This window comes from Belonocnema kinseyi, chromosome 9, assembly GCF_010883055.1.
Source record: "Belonocnema kinseyi isolate 2016_QV_RU_SX_M_011 chromosome 9, B_treatae_v1, whole genome shotgun sequence".
NCBI lineage: Eukaryota > Metazoa > Arthropoda > Insecta > Hymenoptera > Cynipidae > Belonocnema > Belonocnema kinseyi.
In genome coordinates, this window is record NC_046665.1 from 96,213,734 (window position 1) to 96,229,876 (window position 16,143).

The window sequence follows — 16,143 nt, forward strand, 5'->3', positions numbered from 1 at the left end:
TAAACTTAATTTTTTTTAGTTAATAATTCTTATATTTTTGGTTGAGATTTCACATTTTTAATGTTTTTGTTTGAAAATTCAACAAATCCGTTAAAAATGATAGTTTAGGTTGAAAATTTGTTGTTAGAAATTCAACTGTTTATAAAAAATTCATATTTTTGTCTTAGAAATTTACTCCCCCGATTGAAATTCATATTTTCGGGTTAAAAAAGAAACTGTTTTTGTAGAAAATTCGTCTTTTTGACTCAAAATTTCTACAGTTTAATTGTAACACATTTTTAGAAGAAAAATCTATCTAATCATTAAAAAAATCAATTATTTTGTTCAAAAGTTGTACTTTTTAGATGAATTTGACTGATTTTGTTATAAAATAAAAGTATGTTTTGGTTGAAAATGAAACTGCTTTCTTAAAATTTAATTTTGTTGTTGTCAATGAATTATTTAAGTTTAAAATATCACTATTAACATTTTATCGCATTTAAAAGGTGCAAAAAACGTTCCATATTTAAAGGTTTAATCAATTATTTAAAAGTATTAAAAATAAACTTTAATTTTTATAAAAACTAATATTTTTTAGTCAATAATTTAATTATTTTTCTTTCGATAAGACTTCTATTTTTAGGTGAGAATTCACCTTTTTCAGTTGTAAATTAAAAACTTTTGTCGAAAATTTAATTCTTTTTTTTTTATTGAATAATTATGTTAAAAACTAGTTTTTTAAAATTAACTTCTTCGTTGAAATTTCATATTTTTGCCTTGAAATTCAACTGCTTTGTAGAAAATTTATATGTTTGGCTTTGAAATTTAGTTTTTAGATTAAAATTTATATTTTCGAATATAAAATGAAACTGTTTTGTAGAAAATTGGTCTTTTCGGCTGAAAATCTCAATAGTTTGGCAGAGAATTCAAGTACGTGGTTTAAAATTAACGTTTTCGTTGTAAATTAACTTTCTTGTTGAAAATTCATATTGTTGGTTTCCAGATTCAACTATTCTTAGAAAAATCGTATTTTTGACTTGAAAAATTAACAGTTTAGTTGCAATTTTTTTCTGTAGTGGCAGAAAAATCTTTTTTGGTTCAAGATTCAACTTTTTTATTGAAAATTCAACTATTATATTTTTAAAAAGTAAATTGATCTTTTTTGTATAAAAATTACACAATATCCACATATTTGTTTAAAAATCGATTTTTTTTGTGAAAAAATATCTTTTTCTTTGAAAGTTAATCTTCTTGTTTAAAAATTGTTCTTTGTGGTTAAAAAATCAGGTATTCCAGTTAAATATTTATCACTTTAGTTAGAAAAAACTTATTTTTTCTTTGGATGAAAATGAGTTGAATATTTCAGAATTTTAGTTAAAAATTCATCTCTTTGGCTGAACATTTATTTTCTTGCCTAAAAATTTAATTATTCAATTTTTGTTTGAAAAATGATATTTTTTAGTTGAAAATTCATCACTTTTTTTGGAAAATAAAACTATGTTTTTGATTTTTTTTCAGTTTTTGTGTGGAAAATAATTTTTTAACTGAAAGTTTAACTTGTATGACGGTGAATTTATTTTTTGATCGGGAATTTTACAAAATAGTTAGAATAAAAATTGTATCCAACTTTGATTTCAACCGTTTTTAAATAATTTCCTAATTTGTGATTTTTATCAATTATTATATCATTATTTTAGAATGCTTAATTCGAAAATCTTTCACTTCAAAAATTTTCCATTTTAGATTTTTAATTTTTAAGCATATATTTTAATTTAAAGAATTTTAAAATGCAGTTTTAAAGGTTAAAAAAAATTTTAATTAGAATTTTTTAAAATCGAAGATTTTTTAATAAAAAACAGGGTGGCCGGGGAAATCGGGAATTTTACGAATTTTCAGAAGAAAAATCTGCCCAAGTTCGATTTTAACAGTTTTAAAAATAATTAAATTGCAGTTTTGAGGATTTAAACAATTCAAAATTAAAACCATTTGAAGTTGAAATTTTTTTATAAAAAACAGTTTTATTTTATCAACTGTAAATATAAATAAATAAATTGTTTTTAAAATGGATCAATACCGATAATTTTATTATTAAATTAAAATGTTCATGGTTTATTAGTAATATATTTTTAATTTAGGGTTTCGAGTCTTCCTTTATATTATTTTTTATATTAAATTTAATAAATAAATTTATTAAAATATTATTTCTATTAATTTTTTCTCCATTAAAAATTTGACTAATTTTAAGAGATAGTCTTTTACAATTCTTAAAAAAATTCTAAATTTTTTGTTTAAAATCTGCAAAAATCTAAATTTTATTTTTAATTCGACTGTAAGTATTTGAAATGATTTCAAGTTCTAAATTCAATTCGAATCTTTTTAAAACTTCTAAATATCTCTTAATATTATTCTAATATTTTTACAAATAATAAATGTTCTATTGTTATCTATAAATTCAAATTTAATTTTTTTAATTTGCAGGATTTTCTCAAAGTTATAGAAAAAATTAAATTCATTTTGAAATATATTTAAAAATTCTGACAAAAAATTCAAAAATTATTTTGAAAAATTTAAAACCACTTCTAGATTTTTCAAGATTTCGAATAAAAATTTAAAGCTTTTGCAGAATGCCTAGACTATTTAAAATTAAAATAATGTAACTTCTAATTTATGAATTGTCAAGTTAAAAAAATTATTTTGCAATTTTTAATGTGTCTAGCTTAAAATTACTTAAAATAATATAATTTCGAAAATTTTAAAAGTTTATTACTTGATTCTTCATTTTTAAACTATTGAAGATGTTAACGCGGATTTATATTTTTTTAACTTAATCGGAATCTTTGAACTCTATAATTTATGAAAGTTCTAAAATTTGCAGTTTATTTGCATTTCACTTAAAACTGTTCAATTTAAAAGTGTTAGTACCTTCCATTTTTTAGCATTTGACTACACAATTTTTAAATTGAAAACTTTTAAACTTCAATTTTACAAGTTTGGAATTTAAGGTTTTCACTTTGAATGCTTTAATTTGTTTTTTATTACTTTATATGGAAAAATGTTTAGAATATAGTTTGATTTTTTAAATTTCATTGGCCGTGAAAAATGTTTGCGGACCGGGAAAAAACCGGGAATTTTTTTCTTCGATTAAAACGGCCACCCTGTTTTAGTTAAAAAATTATTTGTTTGGTTGAACATTAATTTTTTTAAGCTTAAAATTGAATTATTTACTTTTTTTTTGACAATTTATCTTTTTTTGGTACAATTTTTTTTTAATTCAACTACCTCAGTTAAGATTGTTTGTTTTAGTTGAAAACTCTTGTTCGAAATTAATTTTTTCAACTAAAAATTTTACTATTCAATTTTTGATTGAAAATAATTATTTTTTAAGTTAAAAATGCAACTATTTGGTTGAAAACTTGTCTTCTTTATTAAAAAATTCTACTATTTCGTTAAAAATTCATGTATTTTGTTTCAAAATTTTTATTTTAGGTAGAAAATAAATCATTTTAAACTAAAAGTTTAACTATTCCATTTTTTGTTAAAAATTGATATTTTTTAATGGAGAATTGAAATGTTTGTTTCAAAATCAATTAATTTTGAAATTTTCTGCTCTGTCGTGTTATTAAAGGATGTTTGGAATAAACGTCACGAATTAAAATAAATGTTTGCGTTTAGAGACAAATTTGAAATCGTCCGCCGAATCGCCACCCCGGTGTTTAACCAAAACTTATAAATTCTAAACCAAAATACTTTTTAATTAAAATTTCATCCAAAAACAGTTGGATTTTCTTATTGGCTTCTATTAATTAATTTCGCATTTAAACGAAGAAATGGAAAAAAGGGAGAATTCTGTCTCTATTTTTCTAATTGAATAAATCTAAAAATTGACAGTTGTTTTGGAAAACTCTTCACGCCTCCCGAGTTGCCGAAATCATTCGGAAAACTCTGCGTGCCTCCCGATCAGAAATGGAAGGCGATTTTTCGCCAGTGTTATCAACAACTCGACGTACCTGAACCCGGAAGCAGAAATAATTCAAGTGCCGACAAAGCAAGTGAGACTCAGAAACTTTGGGACAATGTGGCTGTGATAATTTCAAATTCGTTTCACAAGAAAACAAAGTCTAGTAAAAATATGAACGATTCGTCTAAAATCGAGAAGGATAGAGAGACGATAGACACATTGTCGAAAATTCCGTATTTCGGGAGGGACAAGCTCACTCTGCTGATTTATGAACAAATCCGTGAGTATTTGGCAATAGCCTTCGAAAGCGGACATCATCCTCTGGGAAAATTGTTGACTGAACTCACCGCCGTTTACACTGCCACTTATGGAGGTGTGAGAGTCCATCCTTTATTGAAAAGTCACGCGGTGAGCGAATTGCGAAGCCTGACTGTCCGAATTTACCAAGTTATTACTATGTTCTTCCCGGCATTGCCAGCCAGTGGCGAAGAATGTCTTTCGGAAATTGAAAAACCGGATGAGGCGAAAGGTTTTGCGGATGGAGATGACTCGGGCCAGAAGGAGGATGATCAGCATTTGAAGCCGCAAGAATCGGAGGAAAGGTGAGAATGATTTTTCAGTAGCAAAATTCATGTTTAACCCTCAAACAATGTTAATGTTAATATTAAATATTAAATATAATGAACAGCTAGCATATTTCACACATATTTAACATATATAATCAATATATATGGGGATAATCCGCTACAGCTGTCTTTGGTGCGAATTCGCACCAGTGTACCGTTTGTGGGTTAATCATCATTTTCTCCATTTGTTCAAGAAATGGACTTGTCACGTTTTTATTCGCTTACTCCTTATTTAGCTGACTTAGAACAGAGAATTTTAGAACGTAATTATAGTTCTTATTTTAGGACAGGGAGTTTCCGTAAAGAAATATAATTTCAGTTGAAACATGGAATTTTTTACATGAAAGGGGAATTTAAGAAAAAAATTTAATTCGGATTTTAGAGTAGATGAAATATTTCGGAATTATTGAGAATGGTTAAACTGCGATACGCCACCTGTGGACAAAAATCCGAACTATAAAGAACAGGTACGATTTTAAAGTTGTACATTAATTCTTGTATAAAAGTGTTTTAACGATTTTTGTGGTGGAGTTTAAAGTATTTGTTGGATACTTAAAGTAAGTCTTTATCGAAAACAAAGGGATGTAGATGGAATTTACATCTTATAAGGTGAAGAAACATATTTTTTTAGAGAAATATCTGTCCAACTGTGATTTTCATCCATTTTTAAAATACATTTTCAATTGTTCAACTGTGAATATAAATTAATCATGGTTTTAAAACTAAACTGGTCTTTAAGTTTTAAAAAGTGAATAATACTTAACTTTACATTTCTAATTTTATTATAACTTCAAAATAATATATTCATAAACAATTGCTTCTATTAAATTTCAAATATTATATCAGTCTAAAATATTCCATTTTTAAACCATTCAATTTGAAAATTTTTAATTAAGAAAAATAAGATTTATTTAATATTTTAAAATATCTGACTGTTTATTTAAAATCTGTAATTGAAGTTAAATATTTAAAAAAATTAATTTTGAACGTTATAATTTAATTGTTCTATTTACAATTTGAAATGATATGAATTAATTTAAACTAAGTGTGAACGTGTACCGCCAAAATATAGATTTTGGCAGATTTCGAACAAAAAATTTAAAAGATTTTTAAGAATTTGGAATGGCTTCAGTATATCAAAAAACATTTCCTATTAAAATTAATTTAGAATTTAAAAAGAATTTTAGAAAAAAAACTGTATTATTTTAAAGGATGTTTAGAAGTTCCGAAATAATTTCAAAAATAATTTTAAAAAATGGAAGAAAACAAATGTAAACCGCATACAGATGTTTCAAGATTTTCAAATAAAATTTGGAATAATTTTAAGGATTTTTTAACGATTTAAAATATAAATAATTTAAGTTTATTTAAGAAGTGTTCAGTTTATAAAAAAAATGTAATTTTGTAATTTATTGATTGATTCTTCAATTTATATTTTAGAACATTGAAACTGATAACGTGGATTTATATATTTAGAACTGAATCTGAATCTTTAAACTCTACAATTTATAAAAGTTAAAAAATTTATTTTACAATTTAATTGCATTTAATTAAAAATTGCTCAGTTTTTATTAATTTCAATGCAAAAATTGTTAGCTTTAAAATTCGATTTTTTAAATTTTATTGACCGTGAAAAATGTTTGCGAACCGGAAAATGACCGAGAATTTTTTTCTTGGATTAAAACGCCCACCATAAATCGTCTATTATTCGTATTTTTCGAATAATCTGGATAAAATTGGTCGCTAGATACATTAATTCTAGTTTATTTAAACATAAATTCATTGAAACTTGCGTGAAATAGTGAAATAATTATGTTTTTTAACCTATTTGACAAAAATGTGTTTTTTCACTGTATAATATGGAAATTCTATTTAAAACTATTTGTTTTTTATGAAGATTTGCTTTTAGTATTCAAGCATTGTTTTATACTTTACAAAACTATCGTAAAAACACTTTTATGTAAAAATTAATGTACGACTTTAAAATTGTACCTACTCTTTATAGTTCCAGTTTTAGGCACCAGGTGGCGAAATGGTAGACCACCATTCCCAATAACGGATTTTTTTTACATTGTTTGTTGTGAATTCATCTTTTCCCAATTAAAGTTCAGCAACTTGGTTAAAAGTTAAACTCTTTTGTTAAAAATTAATTCTTTTGGTTGAAGATTTAACATTTTAGTTTAAAATTCATATCTGTTTGAAAATGTAACCATTTTGTTGAAAATCAATTCAGCTATTTGGTTGAAAATTTATATTTTGCATTTAAAAATTAAACTTTTTCTTTGACAATTTATGTAATTTGTGAAAAATTGGTCCTTTTTGTAGAAAATTAATCTTCATGATTGAAAATTCTTTTTTTTTGTATTAAGTTCAACTACTCCAGTTGAAGACTCATAATTTTAGTTGAAAGTTTATCATTTAGTTTAAAAATTAATTTCTTCAACTAAAAATTTAACTGTTCTATTTTTAGTTGATAATAGATCTTTTCTATCTGAAAATTCAAAATTTTTACAAAAATTGTATTTTACAACTAAAAATTCAACAATTTCATTGCAAATCTTGCAACGTTTCAAATTTCTCTTGGTAGAAAATTTCTTTTCGTTAAAAAATGTAAATATTCCAGTTAAATATTTATTATTTTAGTTGAAAATTTATCTTTCTGGTTTAATCTTCAACAATCCCAGTTAAAGATTTACAATTTTAGTTGAAAATCTATCATCTTGTTTGAAAATGTAACTATTTTTTGGAATATTAGGTCTTTTTTGTTGAAAGTTTTTTTTTGTGTAAAGTAATCTTTTCAATTGGAAATTTAACTTATTCCGATTGGATATTCCATATTTTTAGTTCAAAATTTATAAGTTAGGTTGAAAATTACCCTTTTTTTTTTAAATCGTCTTTTTTGTAGAAAATTAATATTTATGATTGAAAATTGATCTTTTTTATAAAAAGTTCAACCACTCCAGTTGAAGATTAATAATTTAAGTTGAAAGTTTGACTTAAAAATTAATTTCCTTAACTGAAAATTTAATTGTTCCATTTCTAGTTGATAATTGATCTTTTCTAGTTCAAAATTCAACAATTTGTGTGAAAAATTGTATTTTTTAATTCAAAATTCAACTATTTCTTTGAAAATTCTGCAACGTTGCAAATCTCTTTTGGTAGAAAATTTCTTTTCGTTAAAAATGTAAGTATTCCAGTTAAATATTTATTATTTTAATTTAAAATCCATCATTCGGGTTTTAAAGGAAATTACTTGATTAAAACTTAAATTATTTGTTAAAACTAATTTTACTGGTTAAAAAAATGCATCATTTTAATTAAAAATTAATTTCTTTGTTTGAAATATGATCTATTTGATTGAAAACTTTTTTTTTGGTTGAAAATTATTTTTTTTACTGAAAATATAACTATTATGCCCGTTAAATATTTCATAATTGCAGTTGAAAATTCATCTCATCAGTTGAACATTCAATTTTTGACTAAAAATTAAATTATTTAATTTTTGGTTGAAAAATCATCTTTTTGAGTGGAAAATTGGTCTTTTCTTGGTACAAACTCGTCGTTTTAGTCAAAAATTCAATTATTCTAGTTAAAGATTCATCATTTTAGTTTAAAATTCATATTTCTCGTTTAAATTTTTTGCATTTTAAATCCAAAAAAAACGAATTATCTATAAAAAATGTAAATTTTTCATATTAAAAATACGATTTTTAAAAAAAAAAAATTAATTTTCTACTAAGAATTTTAAGTTTTTACTAAAAAATTATTAATTTTTAACAATATTGTTGAATTTTGAAGCTAAAACGAAGATTTATTTCTAAAGCAATATAAAAGAGTTTAAATTCCTTAAATTTCAAGTTGAAATATATTGCATTTTTAACGAAATAGTTGAATTTTTATACAAAAAAGATTTTCTACCAAAAGTCATGAATGTTCAACAAAAATTTCGAATTTTCAACAACAAAAATTTAATTTTTAAGCAAATATTTAGACTTTTAAGCCAAAAAGGCCATTTTTTTCAACCAAACAAAATTTTTTAGTCGCCGATGAAAAAAATTCAATTAAATTTTTGAATTTTAAAGGAAAAAAAAGAACGATTTTTTTTTAATTAGTTGAATTTTTAACCAAAAAAATAAGAATTTTCAACAAAATAGTTAGTTTTCAATTAAGAAAAAAGCGAATTTTCAGCCAATTACATCCTTTTTAATAAAAAAAATTTATTTTCAATCAAAAATGGAATACTTAAATTTAGGTTAACCCAATAGTTGTACTTTTAAATAAAATAAATAATTTTGAAATCAAAAAGATTTTGCATGTAAGGAAGATTTTTAGTCGAGAAAGAAAAAAATCACAAGCTTTTTGGATGATTTCAAAAGATTTGCAAACATTTTACCAGATTTTAAGATATTTTAAATATTAATTTTAAATATTAAAAACTAAACAAAAAAAACTCAACTTTGAACGTTACAATTTTCATTGTTCTATTTACAAAAAAGTTCATTTGTAAATCAAATTCTTGAATTTTGATGTATAAATAACAATTGAACACCTATTATTCTTTTAAAAATTGTTGATAATTTGAAGAGATATTTAGAAGTTTTGAAATAATTCGGAATTAATTTATACTTTTTCTATTTGTACCAAAATTTCGATATAAATTGCCCGCGGCTATTTATTTCCCAGGGAAATTGAAAACGATTTGTTATTTTGAAAAATTAATTTTAGAGAATATTTGGAAAGATTTAGAAAGATTCACAAAATTATCCAAAATGAATCTGGATGATTTTAAGAAAGTTTCTTCAATTTGGCATGATTGGAAAAGAAATGTCAGGAAAAAGTTTAGGAAAAATTCTAATCATTTGAAAAGATGTTTAGAAGTTCTGAAAAAAATTTGAAAAATAAATAAAACTTTTTAAAAATATAAAAAAACATCTAGATGCTTCAAGATTTTCAAATAAAAATGTGAAGCATTTTAAGGAATTTTTAAACTAATAAAAATTAAAATAATTTAACTTGTAATTTAAGAAGTGCTCAGTTTATAAACAAAATGTAATCGTTTAATTTTTAACGTTTCTAGCTTAAAATTGCATAAAATGATATAATTTTGAAAATTGTTTAGTTTATATTTGTAGAACTGAATCTGAATTTATGAACTATACAATTTATAAAAGTTGTAAATTGTTAATTTGGGAGTTTAACTGCATATATTTTGAAATTGCATTTGGATACAAATTTTTTGAATTAAAAAACTTTTAAACTTTAATTTTAAAAGTTTAAAATTCAAGAGTTCATCGAGAATTTTTGTTCTTTGATCAACAGAGACCACATGATTAGTGTAAAATGTAATTTCAGCAGCCAAAACAAGTGTTTAATTAGCACATTTAAAAAAATAATTAGAAAACAGACATAAACTTACATAATTAATGAATACCTAAATTTTATTCAACAACTTTTTATTGTCAGCTTTTTTACTTCAAAGAACCTTAATAGTAACTAATTTTATTTTATTCATAAAGAAATTTCATGTTTCTGACTGAAATAAAATTGAAAATACAAAAATGTGTGAATTCCAGAAAAGTGAGAATTGATGCAGCATTATTGCATCCAGTTTTGTTGCCCAGAGTTCATTCAGCACTATTTGTTCTCTACGCTTTGGACAATAAAAGGGACGACGATGCATATTGGAAACGTTTGATAAAATGGAACAAACAACCAGACAGCACACTAACATCTTTTCTAGGCATCGATCAGTGCGTAATTTAACCAATTTTAAAATTCAACCCAAACTGAATTTTATATTTAATTTATGGCATTTTATTTGAAATAAATTGCAGAGTGTTTGGGGAAAGTAATTCGGTTGAGGAAAGTCCCGAGGAACCTCTTTTTAGCAAAGCAGTCGAAACATTGCAGCAGCTGAAAACGACGTTCACGCCCTTAGAAAAATTAAAAGTGGTCCATAATACTGTGAAACAAGTAGAGCAGGTACAGTTTCATTAAATATACATTCCATGTACACCAGATTTCATGGTTTCAAAAGATTTAAGAAATTTCACGAAGATTTCAAAATATTTCACAAACTTTTCGAAAATTTTGAAGATTTCACAAAGATTTCAAAATATTTCACAAATTTTTAATTTTTTTTGAAGATTTCATAAAGATTTCAAAACATTTCATTATGATTTCAAATATTTAAAAAGATTTTACAAATTTTCAAGATTTCACCAAGATTGCAAAACATTTCATTGCGATTTCAAATATTTCAAAAGATTTCACAATGATTTCGTAAATTTAAATAATTTCACAATATTTTCAAAGATTTCACAAAGATTTCAAAATATTTCAGAAGATTATTTTACAAAACTTTCAAAGATTTCACAAATATTTCAAATGTTTTATAACGATTTCAAGTACTTCGAAAGTTTTCACAATGATTTTAATGATTTAAAAGATTTCACAAATATTTCAAAATATTTCACAAATTTTTCAAAAATTTTGAACATTTCACAAAGATTTCAAAACATTTCATTATGATTTCAATTATTTCAAAAGATTTTACAAATTTTCAAGATTTCACCAATATTTCATTGCGATTTCAAATATTTCAAAGGATTTCACAATGATTTCGAAGATTTAAATCATTTCACAATATTTTCAAGGATTTCACAAAGATTTCAAAATATTTTCGAAGATTATTTTACAAAACTTTCAAAGATATCACAAACATTTCAAAGATTTAAAAGATTTCACAAATATTTAAATGATTTTTTAAAGATTTCCTAAACATTTCAATGATTTCAAAGATTTCACAATAATTTTAAAGATTGAAAGGTTTTTACAGCGATTTAAAATATATTTTTTTAATTTAAAAAGATTACACAAAAATTTCAATTGTTTCACAAAGGTTTCACATAAATGTCCAAACATTTGAAAGATTTCACAACGATTTTGAATATTTCAAATTATTTCACAATAATTTTAAAGATTTCAATGATTTCACTATAGAATAAAAGTTTTCACAAATATTTCAGCGATTTAAAATATTTCACAATGTGTATTGCAAGATTTTACAAATATTTCAAATATTTCAAAAGATTTCAAAACGATTTTACAATAATTTTAAATATTTCAAAAGATTTTACAAATTTTCAAGATTTCACGAAGATTTCAAAACATTTCATTACGATTTCAAATATTTCAAAACATTTCACTATGATTTCGAAGATTTAAATGATTTCACAATATTTTCAAAGATTTCACAAACATTTCAAATGTTTTATAACGATTTCAAGTACTTCAAAAGTTTTCACAATGATTTTAATGATTTCAAAGATTTCACAAATATTTCAAAGATTTAAAAGATTTCACAAATATTTAAATGATTTTTTAAAGATTTTTTAAATATTTCAATGATTTCAAAGATTTCACAATAATTTCAAAGATTGAAAAGATTTCACAGCGATTTAAAATATATTTTTTTAATTTAAAAAGATTGCACAAATATTTCAATGATTTCACAAAGGTTTTACATAAATGTCCAAAGATTTGAAAGATTTCACAACGATTTTGAATATTTCAAATTATTTTACAATAATTTTAAAGATTTCAATGATTTCACTATAAAATAAAAGTTTTCACAAATATTTCAGCGATTTATAATATTTCACAATGTGTATTGCAAGATTTCACAAATATTTCAAATATTTCAAAATATTTCAAAACGATTTTACAATGATTTTAAATATTTCAAAAGATTTTACAAATTTTCAAGATTTCACGAAGATTTCAAAACTTTTCATTGCGATTTCAAATATTTCAAAAGATTTCACAATGATTTCGAAGATTTAAATCATTTCACAATATTTTCAAGGATTTCACAAAGATTTCAAAATTGTTCAGAAGATTATTTTACAAAACTTTCAAAGATATCACAAATATTTCAAATGTTTTATAACGATTTCAAGTACTTCAAAAGTTTCCACAATGATTTTAATGATTTCATAATGATTTCAAAGTTTTAAAAGATTTCACAGGTATTTCAAAGATTTAAAAGATTTCACAAATATTTAAATGATTTCTTAAAGATTTCACAATAATTTCAAAGAGTGAAAAGATTTCACAGCTATTAAAATTTTTTTTTTAATTTAAAAAGATTGCACAAAACTTTCAATTATTTCACAAAGGTTTCACATAAATGTCCAAAGATTTAAAAGATTTCACAACGATTTTGAATATTTCAAATTATTTCACAATAATTTTAAAGATTTCAATTATTTCACCATAGAATCAAAGTTTTCACAAATATTTCAGCGATTTAAAATATTTCACAATGTGTATTGCAAGATTTTACAAATATTTCAAATATTTCAAAAGATTTCAAAACGATTTTACAATGATTTTACAATTATTTTAATTATTTCAAAAGATTAAAAATAATTCAATGATTTCAAACAGATTACAATGATTTCATAACGATTTCAAATATTTTTAAAGATTTAAATGATTTTTCAAATATTTAAAAGCTTTCACAATAATTTCAAAGATCCCAATGATTTCAAAGATTTCAAAAGATCTAAAGGATGTCTATGTTTTCAGAAAATGCACAATTATTTCACAAAAAGATTTCAAAAGATTTCACAGTGATTTCAAAGGTGGCAATGATTTTTAGAAATATTTCAAAAATGTTATTAAATAAATTCAAGTATGTCAAAATATGTCAAAGAATTAAATGATTTGACAAAGATTTCCATGGTCTCATAAAGATTAAAAATATTTCACAACGATTTTAAATATTGCAAAATATTTCCTAAAGATTTCAATAATTTCCAAATTTTTTACAAATTTAAAAGATTTCGCAAAAATTGCAATGGTTTCACAAAGGTTTCAATGATTTTACAAAGATTTAAAATATGTCAAATAATTTAAAAGATTTCACAACTATTTCAAATATTTCAAAAAATTTCACAAGAATTTCAAAAGATTTCAAAAGATTTCAAAAATTTTCAATTCTTACACAAAGGTTTCACCAAAATGTTAAAGATTTCACAATGATTTTTAATGTTTTAAAAGATTTCAGAATGATTTCAAAGTTTTCAAAAGATTTAAAAGATTTCACAAAAATTTAATGATTTCAAAAAGATTCCAAAAGATAAAAAATATTTTAATTAAACAATTTCAAATATCTGAATTTGAAAGAATTCAATTATTTGACAAAGATTTCCATGATCTCACAAGTATTAAAAATATTTTTAAACGATTTTAAATATTGCAAAAGATTTCAATAATTTTAGAAATTTCAAAAGATTTAAAAGATTTCACAATGATCCCAAATATTTTAATGATTTCACAAAGATTTCAAATGTCAAACAATTTATAAGATTCCACAATGATTTCAAATATTTCAAACCATTTCTCAATCATTTCAAAAGATTGCATAATGATTTCACAATAATTTTAAAGATTTAATAGATTTCACAGCGATTTCAATTATTTTACAATTATTTCAAATGATTTCAAAGATATTAATGATTTTTCAAATATTTTAAGGATTTCAGAATAATTTCTATGATTTCACAAAAATTTAATGATTTCAAAAGATTTCACATTGCTTTCAAAGGTTCCAATGATTTAAAAAACCTTTAAATATTTTAATTAAACAATTTCAAATATCTTAAAATATTTTAAAGAATTCAATTATTTGACAAAGATTTCCATTGTCTCACAAAGATTTAAAATATTTTAAAACGATTTTAAATATTGCAAAAGATTTCGTAAAGATTTAAATGATTTTCAAATATGTAAACGATTTTACAATGATTACAAAGATTTCAATAATTTCAAAATTTTCAAAAGATGCGAAAGATTCCACAATGATTTTATATATTTCGCAATGAGATCAAATATTTCAATTACTTCACAGAAATTTCAATGATTTATCAAAGACTTCTAAAAAATCTCGAAAGATTTGACAAACATTTCAAAAGGTTTCCCAATGTTTTCAATTATTTCACAAAAATTTTAATAATTTGACAAAGATTTTAAAAGATAGCACAGTGATTCCAAATATTTCCAAATATTACACAATCATTTCAAAGATTTCAATTATTTAACAAAGATTTCCATGGCTTCATAAAGATTTCAATAATTTCAATTTTTTAGAAATTTAAAACATTTCCTACAAATTGCAATGGTTTCAACAAGATTTCAAATTTGTCAAACAATTAAAAATATTTTAAAAGGTTGTACAATGACTTCACAAAGATTTCACAATGTTTTTAATGATTTTACAAAGATTTAAAAGATTTCACAGTGATTTCAAAGGATGCAATGATTTTACAAATATTTCCAATATTTTAATTGAATAAGTTCAAATATCTCAAAAGATTTCAAAGAATTAAATTATTTGCCAAAGATTTCCATGGTTTCATAAAGATTTAAAATATTTCACAACGATTTTAAATATTCCAAAATATTTCATAAAAATTTCAACAATTTCACTTTTTTTTTTAGTAATTTAAAAGATTTCATAAAAATTGCAATGGCTTCACAAAGATTTCAAATATGTCAAACAATTAAAAATATTTTAAAAGATTGTACGATGATTTCATAAAGATTTCACAATATTTTCAATGATTTTATCAATATTTAAAAGATTTTACAATGATCCCAAAGATTTCAATGATTTCAAAATGCTCAACATATTTTACAAAGATTTCACCATTTTTTAAATTAGGTTGCAATCATTTAAAAAATTTCAAAATAACTCCAAAGATTTCAATTATTTCAATTATTTCAAACGATTAAAAATATTTCACAAGGATTTCAAATATGTCAAACAATTTAAAAGATTTCACAACGATTCAAATAGTCCAAAACATTTCAAAAGATTGCATAATGATTTCAGAATAATTTCAAAGATTTAATATATTTCACAGCGATTTCAATTATTTCACAAATAGTTTAAAATATTTTAGAATGATTTCAAAGATTTCAAAACATTGAAGAGATTTCTATGATTTCACAAAAATGTAATAAGGATTTCAAAAGATTTCACAGTGCTTTTAAATGTTGCAATGATTTTACAAAGATTTCAAATATTTTAATTAAGCAATTTCAAATATCTTAAAATATTTGAAATAATTCAATTATTTGACAAAGATTTCCATGGTCTCACAAAGATTTAAAATATTTTACAACGATTTTTAATATTCCAAAATATTTCATAAAGATTTTAATGATTTTTCAAATATTTAAAAGATTTCAATCATTTCAAAAATTTCAAAAGATTTAAAATATTTCACAATGATTTCAAATATTTCAAAATATTACACAATCATTTCAAAGATTTAAAATATTTCACAACGATTTTAAATATTCCAAAATATTTCATAAAGATTGCCAATATTTCAAAATTTTTTTAGAAATTTAAAAGATTTCACGAAAATTGCAATGGCTTCACAAAGATTTTAATTATTTTACAAAGATTTCAAATATGTGAAACAATTAGAAATATTTTAAAAGATTGTACCATGATTTCACAAAGATTTCACAATGTTCTAATGATTTTACAAATATTTAAAAGAT

The 16,143-nt window shown here is 22.6% G+C and overlaps 1 protein-coding gene across 2 annotated transcripts in view; it reads left to right on the plus strand.

Annotated features, from left to right (window-relative positions):
- The window catches only part of LOC117179628 (alsin), a 70,299-nt gene that overhangs the window by 42,321 nt on the left and 11,835 nt on the right, over window positions 1–16,143 (plus strand). For both annotated transcript variants that reach the window (XM_033371629.1, XM_033371630.1), the window contains 3 exons: window positions 3,868–4,539; window positions 10,137–10,313; window positions 10,398–10,545. In XM_033371629.1, the coding sequence (XP_033227520.1) occupies window positions 3,868–4,539; window positions 10,137–10,313; window positions 10,398–10,545 (997 nt within the window). The remainder of the gene's footprint in view (window positions 1–3,867; window positions 4,540–10,136; window positions 10,314–10,397; window positions 10,546–16,143) is intronic.